General features: G+C 45.6%; 1 protein-coding gene across 1 annotated transcript in view; it reads right to left on the reverse strand.

Annotated features, from left to right (window-relative positions):
* Positions 1 to 17,592, reverse strand: part of SGSM2 (small G protein signaling modulator 2) — a 58,860-nt gene that overhangs the window by 26,553 nt on the left and 14,715 nt on the right. Inside the window, exons 3-4 of the mRNA XM_010147801.1 lie at positions 4,655 to 4,817; positions 661 to 822 (exon numbers count right to left, since the gene is read on the reverse strand). Coding sequence (XP_010146103.1) covers positions 661 to 822; positions 4,655 to 4,817 — 325 coding nt within the window. The remainder of the gene's footprint in view (positions 1 to 660; positions 823 to 4,654; positions 4,818 to 17,592) is intronic.

The following is a 17,592-nucleotide window of genomic DNA, read 5'->3' on the forward strand; positions in this document are numbered from 1 at the left end:
TAGGAAGGGTAACAGTTAAGAATCAACTCTTGGGAAACCAAAGTTAATGCTGGACAGTAGGAAGCAATGATAGGACAGAGGACTTGGCTTTTCCTCTTAAAGGAACCCTGAGGATTACATCCATAAAGCATTGATGCTTTTCTCTGCTTTTGCAAGGGAAGATTAACTTCACACAAAGCTCAACTTTTCTAAAAAGGAAACCTGATTCAAAGAACCTGTTTTCATGACCCTAAGGCTTTATGTCATTAAGTCTTCCTGTTCTAAATTAATTTCCCCTTCTTTCATCTACAAAGGGCATTTTCTTCCCTGGCATCCTAACGTTCCAAAGGATTATTTTCAGCTAATGTAAGTGAATTAAGCACTCCTGACCTATTAGAAGGCATTTTTATTCCTCCAATGTCTAGGTTCCATTAGAATTTGGGCACCTAATATACTTCAAGTTAGTTTTTTAGCTGATTTCTGGAAAGCTGTATGGCTGTTAACATTTTTTTGTGAAACACTGTCAATGTTTCAAAACAAGAGTACATCTTTTCTAAATGCCTAGGCAACTGGTTGTTTTCTTACCAGAAGTCTGCATCACAGATGTTTGCAGAAGACTTCTGATCCTCTACCCTTGTTGCAGATGCCTAAACACAACAGTCCAACCGATTCTTCCCTTACCTGCAGTTATCAACAATATACTGCACAATCTTGTCCAGCACTTTCTCAATCAATGCTGTCCGAACCCAAATGTGCTTGATGGCCTGAGGTGTCAGGACAGGCATTTTGCCCGTGGTTGATCCCTGCCTCTTGAGGGGCTCCTGCCCATTCGGCTGATTTTTCCTGCAAAAGGAGATAAAGTAGTCAGGATTCACTCTCTTCTCACAGGGAGCTCTCAAGAGAAAGGCTGCGTGGAGAGGTGTTGGAATACACAGCACGTATATGACAAACGTGTATCTGTATACTAGCTGCCTACATTACGGTGTTAGTACTCACTCACACTCGGGTGCAGAGGTTTAGTCAGTGCATCATCAGGGATTTTCTGAAAGTCATGGCTCTAATGATTTAGGGTGCCTCAGTGCTGAGTTATGAATAGGAGAAGTCTGTAAAGATTATCTAATTCACAGACAGATGCTAAACAGGCTCTAAAAAAACCCCCAAACATGCCTGTATTAGGTATCTTGGGCTAGGTAACCACCTACCAAAAATATCTTCTCCGCTTCTGGAGCTCCTCCAAAACTCCCACGTACCAGGCTGGAATGAATGGCCTGTAAATCCACTGCAGACCTTACACCCCAAAAGAATGAAAAAGCAACAAAACGTGAAGTGTAGCAGAAAATAAGTAGTGCCTGATGAACAGTTTGCTTCTTATCAACGCTTCACAGTGAGCGGGGAGAGCCACTGGGAGGATGGTAGAAAGAAGATTCTTGTCTCACAGCTCTGCCTGGTACCTTCAGGCTGAAGCTAGCCCTAACCCCAAGAAGGCACAGGGCTGTTTCCTCATGAGATACTCCCACTGAGACCAGAAGCATGGAGTAGGATCTGAGATAACACCGCCAGAGCTTTTCCAAGGACCTCCTGCCATACCATCATCAGGCAATCCTTGGGCACGGGCCCATCTTTTCATTCTCTCTGTAAAGCACCATATATAGCTACAGCACAGTCTGTGCTAGTGTCTTGGCAGTGAGATCCTATCTCCTACCACCTACAGAATGACAACAAGACAACCAAGAGATAAGCAACATCAAACTGAGAAACTAGAACTACAGCAAATGAGCATCCACAGCCAGCTGGGAGCTTGCTTACAGCCAAGACCCCCTGCTTGTTCCTACAGCATAAGCCAGCACAGCAACAGGTCTACCTCAGGCATGGGGAGCTGAACGCTGCCTCTACGTGGCAGGATGGGAAGCTGGCTATACAAAGCAGAATCCCTTCCCAAGCAAGGGCTGCTCAGCACAGTGGTCTCTGAGGCACGTGGGATGTTGTCATTCCGCTCTGTGGAGCTACCTGCTGCCCAGAACATCCACTTGACCCCAGGCCAAGGAGGGACAGCAGCGTGCAGGGCCCCAGGCACGCTGTGGGAAGGTGTTCGGCTGCATGAACAGCATGGTACTTTTCTCTGTACACGCCGGTATGCCGTGCCACTGCACAGCTTCACATGGCTGGAGCTCCAGTTTGCATCACGCCAAGGAGCATTTTGTGCCTTCTCGGCACAACACACATGCTTTTATCCATGCTGGGTGTCCTGCCATGGTGAGCATCCACCTCATCCATGGAGCACTGGTGTCCAAAATACATTTTCATACTGGAAACAATGCTCCCTGCCCTTCTTCAGTGGCACTGACAAATTATCCCTTGTCACTGCTGAGAGAATGAAAGGCCTGAACAGATTTGGAAATAGAGACTCATTCTGAAGCAGAATGTGCTGCCTAGAGATTTCCTGTTTCTAAAAGGTGACACACCAAAAGGAAAATGGATTTTCTCTCTCCCTTTCTCCTTCCTGCTGCCTAGCAAAGTAGCAAAAATGTGAATTTGTGTTCCCTTCCTCCCTCCCCACTAGCTTTGCCCGCAGCATGATTTACATAAGACAAGATGACAACACTCCCCATACCCCGTACCTAACCTGCAGCAACAAGTCACAATGCACAATTTTATAAGGTGGTCCCAGCCACACCGAGTCTCCCGCGACGGCACTGCCGGGCCCCTGCCCCAAATACTCTCGTCCTAAACCACACAACGCAACTCAGCCACGTGTCCATAGTATAGCTGGTGCTGAAGCTGTGCCAGCCCTGTCACAGCACGATGACATCTTGTGATGGTTCCGTTCTCCTGCTCCAGGCAGCATAACGCAGCTGCAGGAGAAAGGTGGGCTCTGAAGCTGAGCACTGGGAGAGCTCCCTACTTCTGCAGTGTACTGCAGGTCTGCCTTGGCTCCCCCTGCACTGCACGGGGCTGGCAGGGGAAGACTAATCCTCTTCATCTCTTTCCTAGAAAATTTTCCCCTTAAAATAGCAGAAAAAGAAGGTTCAGTTGTGTCCTAATGAGGAGAGAAACCCTGATGACTTCAACAATACAGTAGAAAATCCATGTTCTCAAAGATCCTGCTCTTTGACAGCACTCAGATGCCACCACTTGCAGGAAAGTGGTCAGATACAAACAGTAAATACAGCAGCTGGTGCTGGTTTGAGTGAGAGGTGTAACTCCTCACCGCACTTACAGAGCCCCCAGTCCCTTGTGAGGCCACGAGAGCACCTCTACCAGGCAACACACACACAGTGACAATCCCAAGTCAAGCAATCCACGACACCCCCGACATCACAGGAATTTGAATGTGTTTAATTGCATCCTAAACAGGGGCTTTCTTAAGCCACAGCCTCAGGAGCAATTAGACCGCTACAGCACTTCTGTCTCATTTTATATCTCCAACGAAGCGAGTCCACCCCCTGCAGTACTTCCTAGCAGAGTCACTTTGCTGTCCCTATCTTCCACAGCACTTAAAATCTGGAGTTATTAACAGCTGAAACACAACATTTCTCCAAGAGAAACCACAGAATTCAAGTTCATTTGCCCCGTTCTGTTAGAGGACCCAGCCAAAGGTCTCTGGTGGCTACAGTAGGGTTCGCATGGGCTCTAAACTGAGGAGCAAGGCTGGCAAATTTTCAGTGGAAAGCACCCTTCTTCCTAACATTTAAAAAAATAACATTAATAAAATCCCAGTCTCTATCAGTAGGCACACAATTAAAAAATGTATCAAAAATAGGTATGTACCTGTTAAAAACTACAAACAAAGCATGGTAATTAAAAGTCTAATAAATATAAATGCCAGAAAATTACACAGAAATTTAAGTATATGTGCTAATTTAAACAACTGTCAATAATTGAAGACTTCAGTGCAACAAAGTTAAGCTCTCTTCACAAAGCCCTTCATACAGCAAGTTGATCAGGAGGCTAAAAGTACGTGCAATGTACAAAGACCAGTTAGGGCTTAGGAGTGCCACTGCACTACTGCCTGCAAACAAGAAAAAATGCTCCTGTCCTGAGCTTACAAGACACTCATCCCACAGCCTCATGCACTGTGATTCAGTCAGCAGAACCATGCGGTAAATTTTAATTGCACTCCTCACAGTTAGCAAGAAGTTCAGGACTTTCAGCAATCCGAAGTCCTTGACTCCAGCATGAATTCAGCTGTGCTCAGGCTCAGTGTGTACCTAACTGCTTTCCTATAATCAGTCTCACTGCTGACCACCTCTTCTTGAGTTCACCCTGCAAGGAGCATGCCAAAAGAGCTTTACCAGCAAGTCTGTTCTTCAGTTCCTCTTCCCACCCACGTTCCTTCCCACCAACAGTCCAAACTGGTCCACCATACCCTGACCATGAGCATTCTTTAAAATCACCAGTTATTATTCACTTTTGTTGCTTTGTGTGGGCTGGATGTGCTGATCCGCTATACTGAGAAGCAAAAGGAAACACCAAAGACCCAATTCCCAGCCTCTGTCCCTTTGCTAGCTGTCAGCTTGATCAAACACATTTGCCTTACGGTTGCAGGCAGTAGAGCCAAAGCTTTAACAAGCGTGGCCAAGACAGACCCCGTGGCATTTACCAAGCAGTCTCTGTATCCTCTCCCTTCTCCACCCACGTCGTATGACTTTTGCTGATAAACAGACCTCAGCCTCACCTGCTTTCCACCTGCTGCTGCAGCTCCTGCACCTTCTTGCATATGTCTCCAGCTACTGCATACGTCTTGCCCACCTTGGTGAAGAGCGCGGCCACCTTGTCAGTCCGCAGGAAGCCAGCAGCCCTGCGCTTCAGCATGTGCAGGAGACACGCTTCCACAACACCTGCAAGAAAGGGAAGGAGATAAAGCCATGGGTACTGCTGTCCTTACGTCCGCTTCTCAGTGAATGCCATGGCTAGCACCCACTGGGCAGGTGTGGAGTCAAGAGAACAGAGGAGAGGGGGAAGACAGCGGACTAGATCGCAAAATCAGATGATGCAAGCACGAGTCTCATCTGCAACAGCGAGCACTTTGCCAGTTACAGGTAACGTCAGTATATAAATGAACCAAAGGATTCATATCTCCCAGTATTTTCACCCCATTTTACACGTCGCCGTGAAAGAATTCCCTATTCTCTCCTGAAAATGAAACCAAAGGCAAAACCTCTTCTCCACTCCTCATGGCAGAACCAGGTCCCCCAGCTCAAGATGTAATGAGCTAGAAATGGGCTTTTAGCGGTCATCTGTTTTGAGCAGAGGCTCCTGTTTATCTTTGCGAGTCGCTGCATCCATTTCTCCCACTTGTATTTCTCCATATGGTCTGGTGGTTGCAAGGAAAAGGACTAATTGGAGGTCATACCTTCCTGTTATGTGCTACTCATTTTCAAAATCATGTAGGGATTTTAGCACCAGCCTGTGAAGAATGATACTGGCAAGAAGACGTCTTGTGTAAGTTATACAGAGCTCAGGTTCAAACCCCCGAACGCAGAATGGGAGAAATGGCTGTATTTAACCAGCTACTGGCATGCAGTCGACTGCTGTCTATCATTTAATCTACCTAGTGACCACACAGCTTTTGGTGCCAAAGGAACTCGATTCGCAGAAGCAGAACAAATCCTTTTATTTCTTTTATATTAACTCATGTCCCAAATGGAAGTGAGATGCTTTCATTATGATACTCCTCATAAGAAATAGGTATGAAAATAACCCAAAAAGTCTACCAACCCCACACCTTACGAACTCCATTCTCCCTTGGCAAAGGGAAAACTATGAAAAAAGCACGAGACACGCAAACGTTACTGTTGCGATGGCTAACAAGATTGGGAAGGAGCTCAGATGCAATGTTGCGGGCATCCACGTTCCAGCCTAGACAATTCTCCAAGCGCCAGGGACAAGCTTCTACAAGAACGACTTGTTCAAGTCTTCGCATCGGTTACAAAGATCTCCAGGGTAAGATGCCCACATACTCAGCGACTGTGGCCTCTTGACATGGTTGGACACATAGCATGGAAAGCCATCAGCTACTGGGTCTTTTAAGGAATTGACTGCAACGCAGACATCACTCCGTTAGGAGCTAGAGAACAAAGTGACAGACCTCGGGAAAAGAGAGCATCACCCGTGACACCGGTGTGAAGTGACTCTGCAATCACAGGTACTGAAGATGAACCAGTTGTTAGGACGCTTGCTGGACTAAAACCACAGGGGCTGCTGGAAAACAAATAGGAAACTGAATTATTATGCCAGGGAAGATAAACCCCTCCCAAAGCACTGGGGATCACTGCAAGACAATAAAGCCAGGAAAGACAGGCCCAGCTTCAACAGAGCCCATCATCTAGCTTTGGCCAGAAAGACTAAAAGGTCTACGAACTGAGAAGAAAATGTAACACTACTAGAGGCTGAGGGGGAACAGAGATGCAGCCAGCCCTACAGCTACAACAGATCCCGCTGCGAGGTTCCTTTTGCAAGCCCTGCTGTAACACGCTCCCAGGGTCACCAGCAAAGGGCCGCGCTGCGCTCTGTCGGCCCCGCAAGACTGCTTCCGAAATCTAACCAGCTCTCATTCAAACTGCTGCAGGAAAAAGGAACAAGATAAATACAAATAACAAACAAAATAAAACCCGAGCCTTCCCTGTCTACCAGCTTTTAAACCGAGACTGCAGATGACTCACCCAGCCAACACTGCCCATGCAAAGGTACGAAGGAGGACAGACCAACGTACTCTTGGGGAGGGGAAAAGCCCAACTTCATCTGCAAGGTGTGCAGGCACTGAAACCCGTGCAGGCATGCCAGCCCTTGCAGAAGGGTTTGAGTCCAGCACCCGGGCCGTGCCCTCCTGTGTTTAACGACAGCAGGCAGTCCCACGGTAAAGTGCAGTTAGAATTGCCACATTAAATTTTCGTTACGAGTAACAAATGGTATTCCATCTGCTCTGATACACACTGCATCTCTCCCAAGCTTCGACATCTAATTCTGAACGAAGGCAGTGTTTTGTTGTGCTTTAAGCCCAATACTGTCAGGTGCTGAGCCGTTCCTGAAGACTCCCCCTGTTTACCACCTCCAAATCCCCTAATACCTGAAACCCTGCATCTGAAAAAAGACCTATCCTCGCTGTTCAGCCCCTGCAAACTAGCCTGAGTCCCAGGCAAGACTGAACGGCATGCAGAAACACCTCCTGTGTTTAGCCAGCCTAGAAGCTGCCGCAGGCAGGGGACCAGGGGACGTGTCTGCATTGAGCAGCGTTAGTAAAGACATCCCCCTCAGCTCCAGCACTGCTACCCTCTTTCTTTGCTTTGCAAGGCTGAAAAACGACCTGCTGGATGAATAAAAAAAAAATTGAGAAGCATTTGAGGTATGAATAACTTCACATTTTGTATATTATCACATTGGAAAAAAAGAAAACTCTAATTGGCTTCCTGCTATCTCTCATGACACAAATTAACCTAATGGGCATTCAGAAAGCACAACCATTTGCTCTCAGAGTGCAGAAAACAGCGCTAGAAAAACAAATTGGAAATGCGCTGTGGGATAACCATGCCACTATTTTGCTTTCAACTGTGAAGGCAGCTCTGTTTTTAAGCTAAGTAACATTGGATAAAATCTGACAGAAAAGAAAATTTCTGTAGAAAGCCTTAATTTCCCTATGAGACAGCCAGAATCCCCAAAGTCCATGCTGGCCTGGGGATTTGGGACTGTTCATTTTTAATGATTTTTACTGAGATACAACTAACTTGAGTTAGCAAATCCAAGTCTTCTAATTATATACACTGAATCCAACAAGTCAACATTCTCTCTTCTCCTCCTTCTTAGTCCTAAATTTATTTAGACTGCAAATTCTTCAGAATAAGGTTGATATACTCCCTTACTGCACAACCTACATGAGAACTACCACAGCCAAAACTCCAATTTCAACTTAAAATGAAACAACGAACATGTACCATCTTAACAGTCTCTCCTCAAGCCGCCTAATCTGAGACATGTCATGTAAATGCTGTTGGCAAGCACGCCAAAAGCACAGGATCGTGATGCGCTGTGCCATGACCAGCTTCTTCCAACACTCCAACAACAGGGACAATTCAACTAAACACAGGAAAACCCTACAGACACAGAGCCATCCTCCACTGACTGAGTAACTCGGAAGATTGGCAAGCCCTGAGGAAAGCAGTACAGCTGGTATAAATGAAATTATACCTCCTGTACTTACCAATAATGGAGTACTTGTTTTTTTCTTTAGTTTTGTTGCCGTGTTCTATTTATTTATTTATTTTTCATAAAGAAGAGCATTTGAGCATTCATGGCATTCAACTGATGTCTTCAGCACAAAAGCTTGTGCTACACAAATCCACACACTCTCTGTTTCCAGAGCAAACGCGCAAAGTTGCCGTTGTGCTGGAAGTGGACAAAAGAAATACTGACCCATCCGTGTTACTTCCATGTCACTGTAACCCCAAAAAGTCCTCACGGAGTGGTACAAGGTATTCATACACTTTCACACCCACTACCTCTCTGAAAAAACAGTGTGATTCACTTTTCTTTGTGATCCCTCATTTAATGCTCTTTACCTTTCAGTTTCACTTGAAACAGCACCAACAAACTGTCGGATGGATGAACAGGGTATCCTAATTTAGTTTTTAAATGGTTATTACTTTCTGCAATGGGACCTTAGTCTAATACATTGAGCACAGTATAAACATACTGAGAGACAGTCAAACACACATAGATAAGACTATAAAAAGAAGAAAATATGTATAGATTTATCCCACTTTTTGCAGTGAGACAACAGCATTCCTGAATACTGAAAAGACATCAACAGGAACTGAGGATCAAGACACTTATCAGCATTTTACCTGGAAGCAGATTTATCTGGAAGCAGAGAAGAAAGACTATTCAGCCTTGTCCCCTTGCAAGATGCGAGTCACTGCGTTTCTCCATCATATCCTCATGAACGGAACCCCAGTAACCCTTCCAGGATTAGGGCTTTGTGCAGCCGGTCCCAGGCTACACCGCAGTAGTTGTCCTGGTATCTCTCACTGCTGTTTGCAAAGAGGGTCTTGCCCGGGCTGAACCCAGAGAAGCCCTAGCTCGGGAGAAGCAAAACCCAGACTCAGTGAGATGTTGTATGGCAACAGCGTAACCGTGCCGATGGCCTCAGCTTTTACAGACCCCTGCTCTTCGGCCATGGGCTTGACTGCATCGAACAAGGCTGCTGAGCAGCATGGCTGGCACTGCTTCCCAGGCTGCTGTACCCACAACTACCGCTCAGAAGACAACCCCACCCTGCTTTTTCACCCATCACAGAATCACTAAGGTTGGAAAAGACCTGTAAGATCATCCAGTCCAATCACCAGCCCAACACTACCGTACCCACTAGACCATGTCCTCCAGCGCCACATCTACATGTTGCTTAAACACCTCCAGGGTTCCACCGCTTCCCTGGGCAGCCTGTTCCCATACCGGACCGCTCTGACCACCCTCATTGTGCACAAAAGCCCAGGCATGGCACTATTCCCTGAAAGGAGGGCCGGCACCCAGGGGCATGTCCCTCCTTGACCCCTCTCAGCAGTCAGCTCACACCAGGAACAGCCGCTGCCATCAAAGGATGTCTGTGGGTGGCAAAGGCAGTGCCTGTGGCCTGGCACCCGTGGGAGCCCCATGCTGACGACATCTCTGTGAGCAAGGCTGCTCTTGCTCAGGGGAAGAGGAAGCATCTGTGCATCCAACACAGCGGCGGGGGCGAGCACTGGGTGGCTGCCCGTGGGGTTTTGCAAGGCCAGGTAGAGCGGCATGGGAAGAACAAAGAGCGATGACAGCATGGGGATGCTCTTCACATCACAGTCACGGATCCTGTCTAGCAACCATCACAACAACTCTTAACCCACCTACTGTTTTGCTCTGTCTTTCAATTAGAAATAAAGCAAATGAAAAAAGAAAAGCAGCATTCCGGGTGCCTGAAGCAATGCAGCAATAATTGGTTCCAAATCTTAAATGAAGCAACCTGCCTTTAAAAATAACTGCAATGAAGTGCATTGCTGTTGCTTAGGAAACAGGCTCTCTTCCCACCTTCACTGTGGGTTTTTTTTTCTTCTTTAAAACAATAAAATATTAATGAAACAAATTTAGTGAAAAGCACAGCAGGCACAGCTTTAATTATTAATAAATGTTGCAGCTGCCATGGAGGGCAATTTCCACAGCGACTGTCCCCAAAGCCCTAATATTTAATTATTCCGTCGTGACATTTCTCAGCACAAGGACTCGGCACACATCAGTCCCTGCTGACTGTAATACACATGTAGTGGTTATTCCAAGGGGAGAGACACTGGAATTAGCTGCTGGGTTGCTTCAGAAGCTATGTTCTCTGGGATGAGAGATGAATGCCCCATGTCCAGTTGTGTGTGTCAGCCTGTGTGACCTTCACGTCACTTCAGTCTCCTCTGCTCCACCCAGACTAAGGCCAGCAGTACTGTCTGTCTCCACCTCTTCTCTCCAGGCTCCTTCATACAAGGGAATTACCTGAGAATGGCCAAACTGGCTTTACGTTCACATTCTGACCTAATCTGAATCAGCTTGCAGCGGCTTTTATCCAGTTGAACCGTGCAACATTTGAGGAGGGCAGTGCATCTTGTAACAGACGCCCTCCTATTCCAACCCCGGGGACCGTGCAGATGTCACCTCCGCAGCGTGCGACAGCAGGACGGCATCCCTCCAACACGGCGAGCGGCACGAGAGCTTCACAGCACATTAGTTAAAGAGGTCAGCTGCCCAGAAGAGTCGAGGAGGCTTTTTGTTTACCGTGTGCCCAAAGGCAGGCACTGATCTCATTGTACCTTATCAACATCACCCACAACCACACTCCTGCACGCACGCAGCCGAGCTCAGCCAAGAAGGAAACTTTAACACGTCCCCAAACCTGCAGAAGAATTGCCTCAAGCTGCAGAATCTTTCGAAGACACGAGAGGACCCTGACGGTGCTCAGATGGCTTTACAGAGAGCAAACACAAGGCGTCTGAGGATGTCTCCTTAGCTCTTACCTCTCCTCTTCCTCTTCTGTTCTAAACCATCCACAAAAATGAGATTTCTGTTTTCTAAGCATCGTATCGAAACAGTAAAAGCTCACTTTGTGCAGGGAAGTAAACCAGTGTTTACGAACTCTTGTTCCTGGAAACATCCACATCTGCAGGAAGCCCTTCGCTTCGCAGTTAGGCTCCTTACACTTCGTGCATTCTGGTAATCTGCAAGGGAATTAGCATTGTTTCTTGGCCAGCTCTCGGATTTAAATCAATACTCTATGGCTCTCGGCATGCATCCTGTAGGCTTGTTGGAACAGGTGAAAACAAACTGAACTGACTCATCTACCCCAAATATAACATACCCCCCTCCTTCTGTTCCGCGGGACGGTGTCAGAAACAAGAAATTTTCTCTGAGCACACAAAAGGGTATGGTGTGCACAAACACTCCTCCTCCCCACTTCCACAGTGCATCAGCACACATCTTCAGTCAGCTGAAATCAATACGGATGATGCATTACAACCACGCTCACAGGCATGCGTGCAAAACCCAACCTGCCTGCAATGGAGACAACACCAAGAACACATGGTAGAGCTGGGGGTGAGAAAAAATAATCTTGACAGAGAACTAGAGTGTTAGGTAAATCAGGTTTTTGCAAACCCACTTTTCTTTGTTTTGGAGAAACCAAAAAATAGGTATTCTCCCTGGAGCTGCAGACTCCAGAATGCAGAACTCAGATCACTGCCTAAAAAGATAACACACAAAACAGAAGAACCTTGGGGATGGGAAAATGAAGCTATTTACCTACTTCAAAGAAAATGAACCATTTTTCCCTTCTTGGAATCTGACACTCTAAAGACAAAGAGAGATGACGATTTAGCTGTTTCTGGAGGAACTGATAACATCAGAAGGACATCAACAGGTAGTTTTGTGTACAAACAGGTGCTTTGTACACACACAGCCACGCTTGTATTTATACCTATGCAGAAACATGGCTAAATCATAGAATCACAGAATGGTTTGGGTTGGAAGGGACCTTAAAGACCACCCAGGGGACCCCTTCCACTAGCCCAGGTTGCTCCAAGCCTCATCCAGCCTGGCCTTGGACACTTCCAGGGATGGGGCATCCACAGCTTCTCTGGGCAACCTGTCCCAGTGCTCCCCACCCTCTCCAGGAAGAACTTCTTCCTGATGTCCAATCTAAATCTCCCGCTTCCAGTTTAAACCCGTTACCCTTGTCCTGTCATTACAGGCCCTTATAAAATAATACCGTAAGCTTTCTGAGCACAGTACAACATGGTCCTGAGCCTGCCCATTGTCACGACACTCGGAATATACACATACAAAAACTGACTACACAAAGCTGCAGATATTCGTTACGTACAGATTGGAAGAGCAGCACTGCGCTTGGAAGAAATCCACAAGGCACAGGTAATTCTCTTGTATGGTTCAGCTGACAGCAGCCATCTAAAAATTCATTAACTCCAGCCAGTTTTGAGGAACATCCCCTGCAGTATCCACCGCTGAATCTAATTAAGTGCAGACATGTTATTGATTTACAGTCCCAATAATCACGGTCCCCAGCGAGCTTTGGAAAATGACACTTCTTTGTGACTTGAACAAGGTGACTTCTTGCAGAGCCAGGTGAACAAGTTCAGTTTCCTCCTTTTATGCCTTTATGAAAATCGTGACATGACTTAATGGAGTGTGAAGTAAGAGAGCTCCAGGGATGGGGCTGGAAGGGTGGTAAGCAGAGAAAAGAAGGCCTGTGGAAGGATTATTTATGGGGTTTATTTAGCAGATGAGATTTTCCTTACACAGGAAGAAATACTGCAGCTAAATACTTTGTTTTCATGGAAACTGTGAGCAGGGAATTGAATTCATGAGGCTGAAGAAAATAAGAACCAGTGAAAAGAGGAGGATGATAAAGAAGCAATCAGATGCTCACGATCTCCGGCTGCTGTTGCTTTACCCAGCTAATCACAGATCTGCCCAGTTTGAAACCAATTCCATTACCAAGTTATAGCATGCGATATCACGGAGAAATGCACACTGAGAAGATGCGATACCCAGCCGTACCTGCATACCAGCTAAGAAGCAAATATTGCAGAGGAGACATCCAAATTTGCTTTGTCCAAAGGGTACCAGTTTGTGCATCTTATGGAAGAGGTGTGTTTAATTCTCAATCCCCATCTGACATCCTGTCTTCAAATGCCAACGATTGTAGCCTCTCCAGATACAGCTGCACTGCAAATAAGGGACTTCACGTGACAAATCCCAGTACACTCATGGGACACCAGGCAAGGATAATAAGGACAGCGCTGTGCTACAGCCAAGCTCTCCCTTCCACCTGCCTCACCTGATCTTCAATACATCATCCATCAACCCCAAGCATGCAACAACCACTGCAGTCGAGATGGAAGAATTCCATCTCCTGTCAGAACAAAAAGTACTAAAAGCCTTAATATTTCACTTCTTCATTTTCAGGGTTGCACAAAGGTCTCCATAATAAAACAGTTCATATGTCACTGGGACCAAGGAAGTACCCTTAGTACTAAGAAACAAATTGTTTCATAGAACAGAAGAGTAGGAAGCAAGCCCAATTAAATATTTCCTTTATAATCACAATCAAGCTAATGCCTCAGTAGTTAAGTACAACTTATGCTTTATTCCTGGGCATTCCTTAATCGCTACATGCATCCAAGTTATCTGTGCTGATGCATTTCTTCCATTGCTGATGTATGACTTCAGTACGTTCTTTCAGCATATCCCCATTTTTCTTTCTACCACAAGGCTGTGGACATCCGAAGCTTGCAACTTCACTGCACGTCTGGCATATTTATTACACATTCTTATTTATAGCAGCCCTGCCATGGTTATATTAGAACGTCAGCGCTGCTAAGAGATAGGCATCTCAGGGAGTTAAAAGGCACTGTATTTCTGCTGTAGCTCTTACCCAGACCGGTCAGCTGAGAAGTCAAGATGCCCAGTGTTAGATCAACTGGGGGGGAGGCAGTCTGTATTCATATTTAATTTCATTTTGCAGCTTGAAATGAAAATGAAGACCTTTAAAAGATCTATTACTGACATTAGTGTTTGTTAAAGCACTGATGTAGCAAATCACTTGGGATTCACACAAAGGAAAATACCAAGGTATAGGTGCTAGAAGAACACCAAGTATTTTTATTTTACAACAGCACAGAGACGTTACCTGTGATCAGGACTGCACAGATCTAGGTCCTGTGCAACTGTCAAGGGGCAGACAGTCTCTGCCTTCAAGAGTTCACCAGTAAAACTGCACTCGATAACTACCAGAAAAAAAGCCCATTTCATTGGGGGTTTCATGTGAAAGGAGATTCAATGTTAAAGAAAGGTTGAAGACACACTATGAAAGAATTATTTGATTTGAAAACTCTACTTATAGTTAACTGGATGGTTTGAATCCGTATCAGGAGAAAGCACCTTTTCCCCCTGGAAGCAAGGTAAAACCAGCAGTTACTGAGAACTGACATCCAAGGCTTTCTGGATGGTTTAATGGTTCAACTGGACTCAAGCTACGTGTGTTCAGCTCTGCCACACAGTCAGGAACAGATATCATATTTTCAATAAATCTCTGGGAAAAAACCCCAACATCTAAATGGACAATCCTCAGTTCTAAAGATAGCTCTGGCTGGGAAACATCAGGGCTGGAAGCTGGTGACGGCTCCTCTTTAAGATCTTGACCATTAAGCTTCAAGGATCTCAATAACCTTCAGAAAATGGAAGCGTTTCCATTAAACACTATTAAGGCTAAATCAAAATTACTGAGGTTTCTCTAAATAATTGAGTATGATCCAGTTCAATGACCCAGGACAAAAGTAAAATGTGTAGCAGAGCGCTCTAAAAGCACGAGAGATCATATTTCACTTCTCAGACTAAAAACACGTGCAGTTCAAAACCTGTTTGCTTTCATGTCAGAGCTAATAGTCACTCTCTACTCTGTTTTTTCTCTCCTCTAGGGCACACCACTCATTACTTCAAAGCAGTCATCTTTGGAGGACAATCAAAAACCTTTTTACCTTGTATGAAAAAATATTTGCCTCCCTCCCAATTATGATCATGTCTGGTACTCTCTTTGGGCTAACATGTTTAGGAAGTGAGGCAGAATCTCTGTAAACTATTTTATAAGCATTATTCATCACTGAAAATGTTCTATTAGTTTTTCAAATAAGAGTAGTAATACAGGAAGGTTCGTGTTTTGTCTATGAGACACCTACATTTCCATAGCAGATTAACTGAATTTTAAAAGATACGAATGCCAAGGGTAGAAAGCCAAAAGAATTAAAATAATAAGTTGTCTGGTGGGATGACGGTTATTTACATCTATTTCTACATGAGTTACATTTCTGTGAGCCAAGGAAAAAAGAAAGTGAGGAAATGGAAGTCTTAGGTTTTTTTGTCAAACCTAGGAGCATGGTGCTATTTAGGAACCTCAAGGGAATCACCTAAAAACCCCAAAGGAGAAGGCATCTCTTCTTAATGGGGCTGATTGTCAGAGGAACTGGACACATGCAACTCCAGCCAGAACCAATGGGAACAGCTTGTTGTGTGGACACCCAAATAATGAGGTCCAGACTAGCTCCTAATCAACCTCCTGTTCCTTTCATATGTTAACGCTTTATTGCCATGCTTCAAATAGGAGGCAGAGAAAGGGCTTCTATCACACACCTATTTCTCACCTTAAAAGCAAACAAAGAGGAGTCTTCCACATTGCTGCTTTGCACAGTTTTACTGCAAGCCTGTGGATATTTGACGTTCTTCTGAAAGCTTTACCATCTTGAAACATGTCGATGGATAAGAAAAGTATTTAAGAAACATGTTTCTATTCCTTAGCTGATTTTATTTTCCTGTCATGAACTTTAATCCAGTCTTGTAATTTAGGGCCATGAAGAAAAAAGATTTCTGACTCATGATTTTTCATAGCTTGGGGCTGGCAATTGTGACGTTTGGTGACTCTGATAATTGCTTGGACTTCAGGTCCTGAACGAGAAAACACAGAACACAAGCTCCAGCCTCATGCAGTTATTGGCTCCTAATTAGATCTTCTCTTTCAAACACAATTAACTTTGTGCAAAATGGGATAACAAGTCATCATAAAACCAAAGAAGAAAACAGTCCCACAACTAACCACATTTTTGTGGTTAACCCTTATGTACGTTAGCAGCTTAGATTCCTAACCAGCACTACCAGGCACTCCTGCAACTCAAGACGCTCTCTGTTCCTGAGACACCCCAGGTATCTGGTCTTGAGGAGTTACTGGCCACATTCATGTTCAAAGGTTTCCTGCTTTTCCACTGCCAGCTTTGACAGAGAGGTACCCGCGATTTCAGCTGAAGCTATTTGGTTGTATGCCTACAAAGATCCACAGACCCTAAAACTGAAGATCTTAACTGATCTCAGACTAAGCATGTGGCTTCAGAAAATCCAGCCACACAATTCCTTTCCTATTGTCTACCACCTCCAAAACAAATGGAGCACTTCTACTTTAGGAACCTGTGAGGACACCTAATTAAAGATGGGAAGGAACTGTTAATTGTTTGATAGAAAGTCCAATCTTACGTGTTTTGCAGATTAAATGCAACCACGTTACATACTGCTTCGGTTCTAAAGCGTTCACAGGACCCAAACCCCATTCTGTTTCTCAGAACTGTCAGTCCTTTCGCTGTGAACAGATACCGATACAGAGCTATTCCAACTAACGTTTCCCTCTATGACTTTCCAAGAAGGCAACACCTTACACTGTAGATTACCCAAGGCTAGGTGTCCCAGTGCTGCGTGAAAGGAAATTGCAATAGACGGGTACAGGGCCTCCATGTTAGGCCTCCCCTCGAGTGCGGAATTGAAGGCCAAAGCACAGCCGCTCCAAAAGCGCTTGTGCGTGACAGTTTTCCTCCACTTTGCTTCCAAAAATAATAAACGTTTGTGCAGTCCTGATGTATGCAGACATGTTAGGAACCTGAAAACAAGAGCACACAATGTGAGATACATCCCAAGGCCAACGGGGCATAGGCAGTCCAAAGAGACTTACTGCTCCAGGTCAGCAGCTCTCTGAATGGGATTTAAACCCCCACACGCTTCAAAAAGCCTGTAAAATAAAAGTGACAGGACTTCTAGTCTCAGTCTCAAAACGACCACAACGCTGACATCAAGTCCACAGAGTACGTGAGTCCCCTGACATAGCGCCAGCAAACCCCACGGAGCATGCACACGGGATAAACAGACACCACCGCGTGCTCACACTGCTCTGCCCGAAGAGGATCTCACATACCAGCTAAGGAGCATTTCACAGATGCAGCCATTGTCATCCTCAGTCTGGAGCCCAGCTCTGACCTAACACAACCTGTCCCAAGCCCAGACCGCATTCTGGGCTCCTTGCACCGAAGGAAATGCAGGAAACCCACCTCCGCACGCACCCTCCTCCTCTACGACCCTGTCCAGGGACTACCAAAGGTTTCTCTAACCGCTCATCCAGAGGAGGCTGGCCTGGTACCTGGGCAAGCGTCAGTTCACGCGGGGAGGGTAGATGTCAGCCAAAAGGCCTTAGGCCACCTCTCCAACGTGTTGTTCGTGCAGGGAAAG

The sequence above is a fragment of the Eurypyga helias genome, unplaced genomic scaffold (genome assembly GCF_000690775.1).
Source record: "Eurypyga helias isolate BGI_N326 unplaced genomic scaffold, ASM69077v1 scaffold26622, whole genome shotgun sequence".
NCBI lineage: Eukaryota > Metazoa > Chordata > Aves > Eurypygiformes > Eurypygidae > Eurypyga > Eurypyga helias.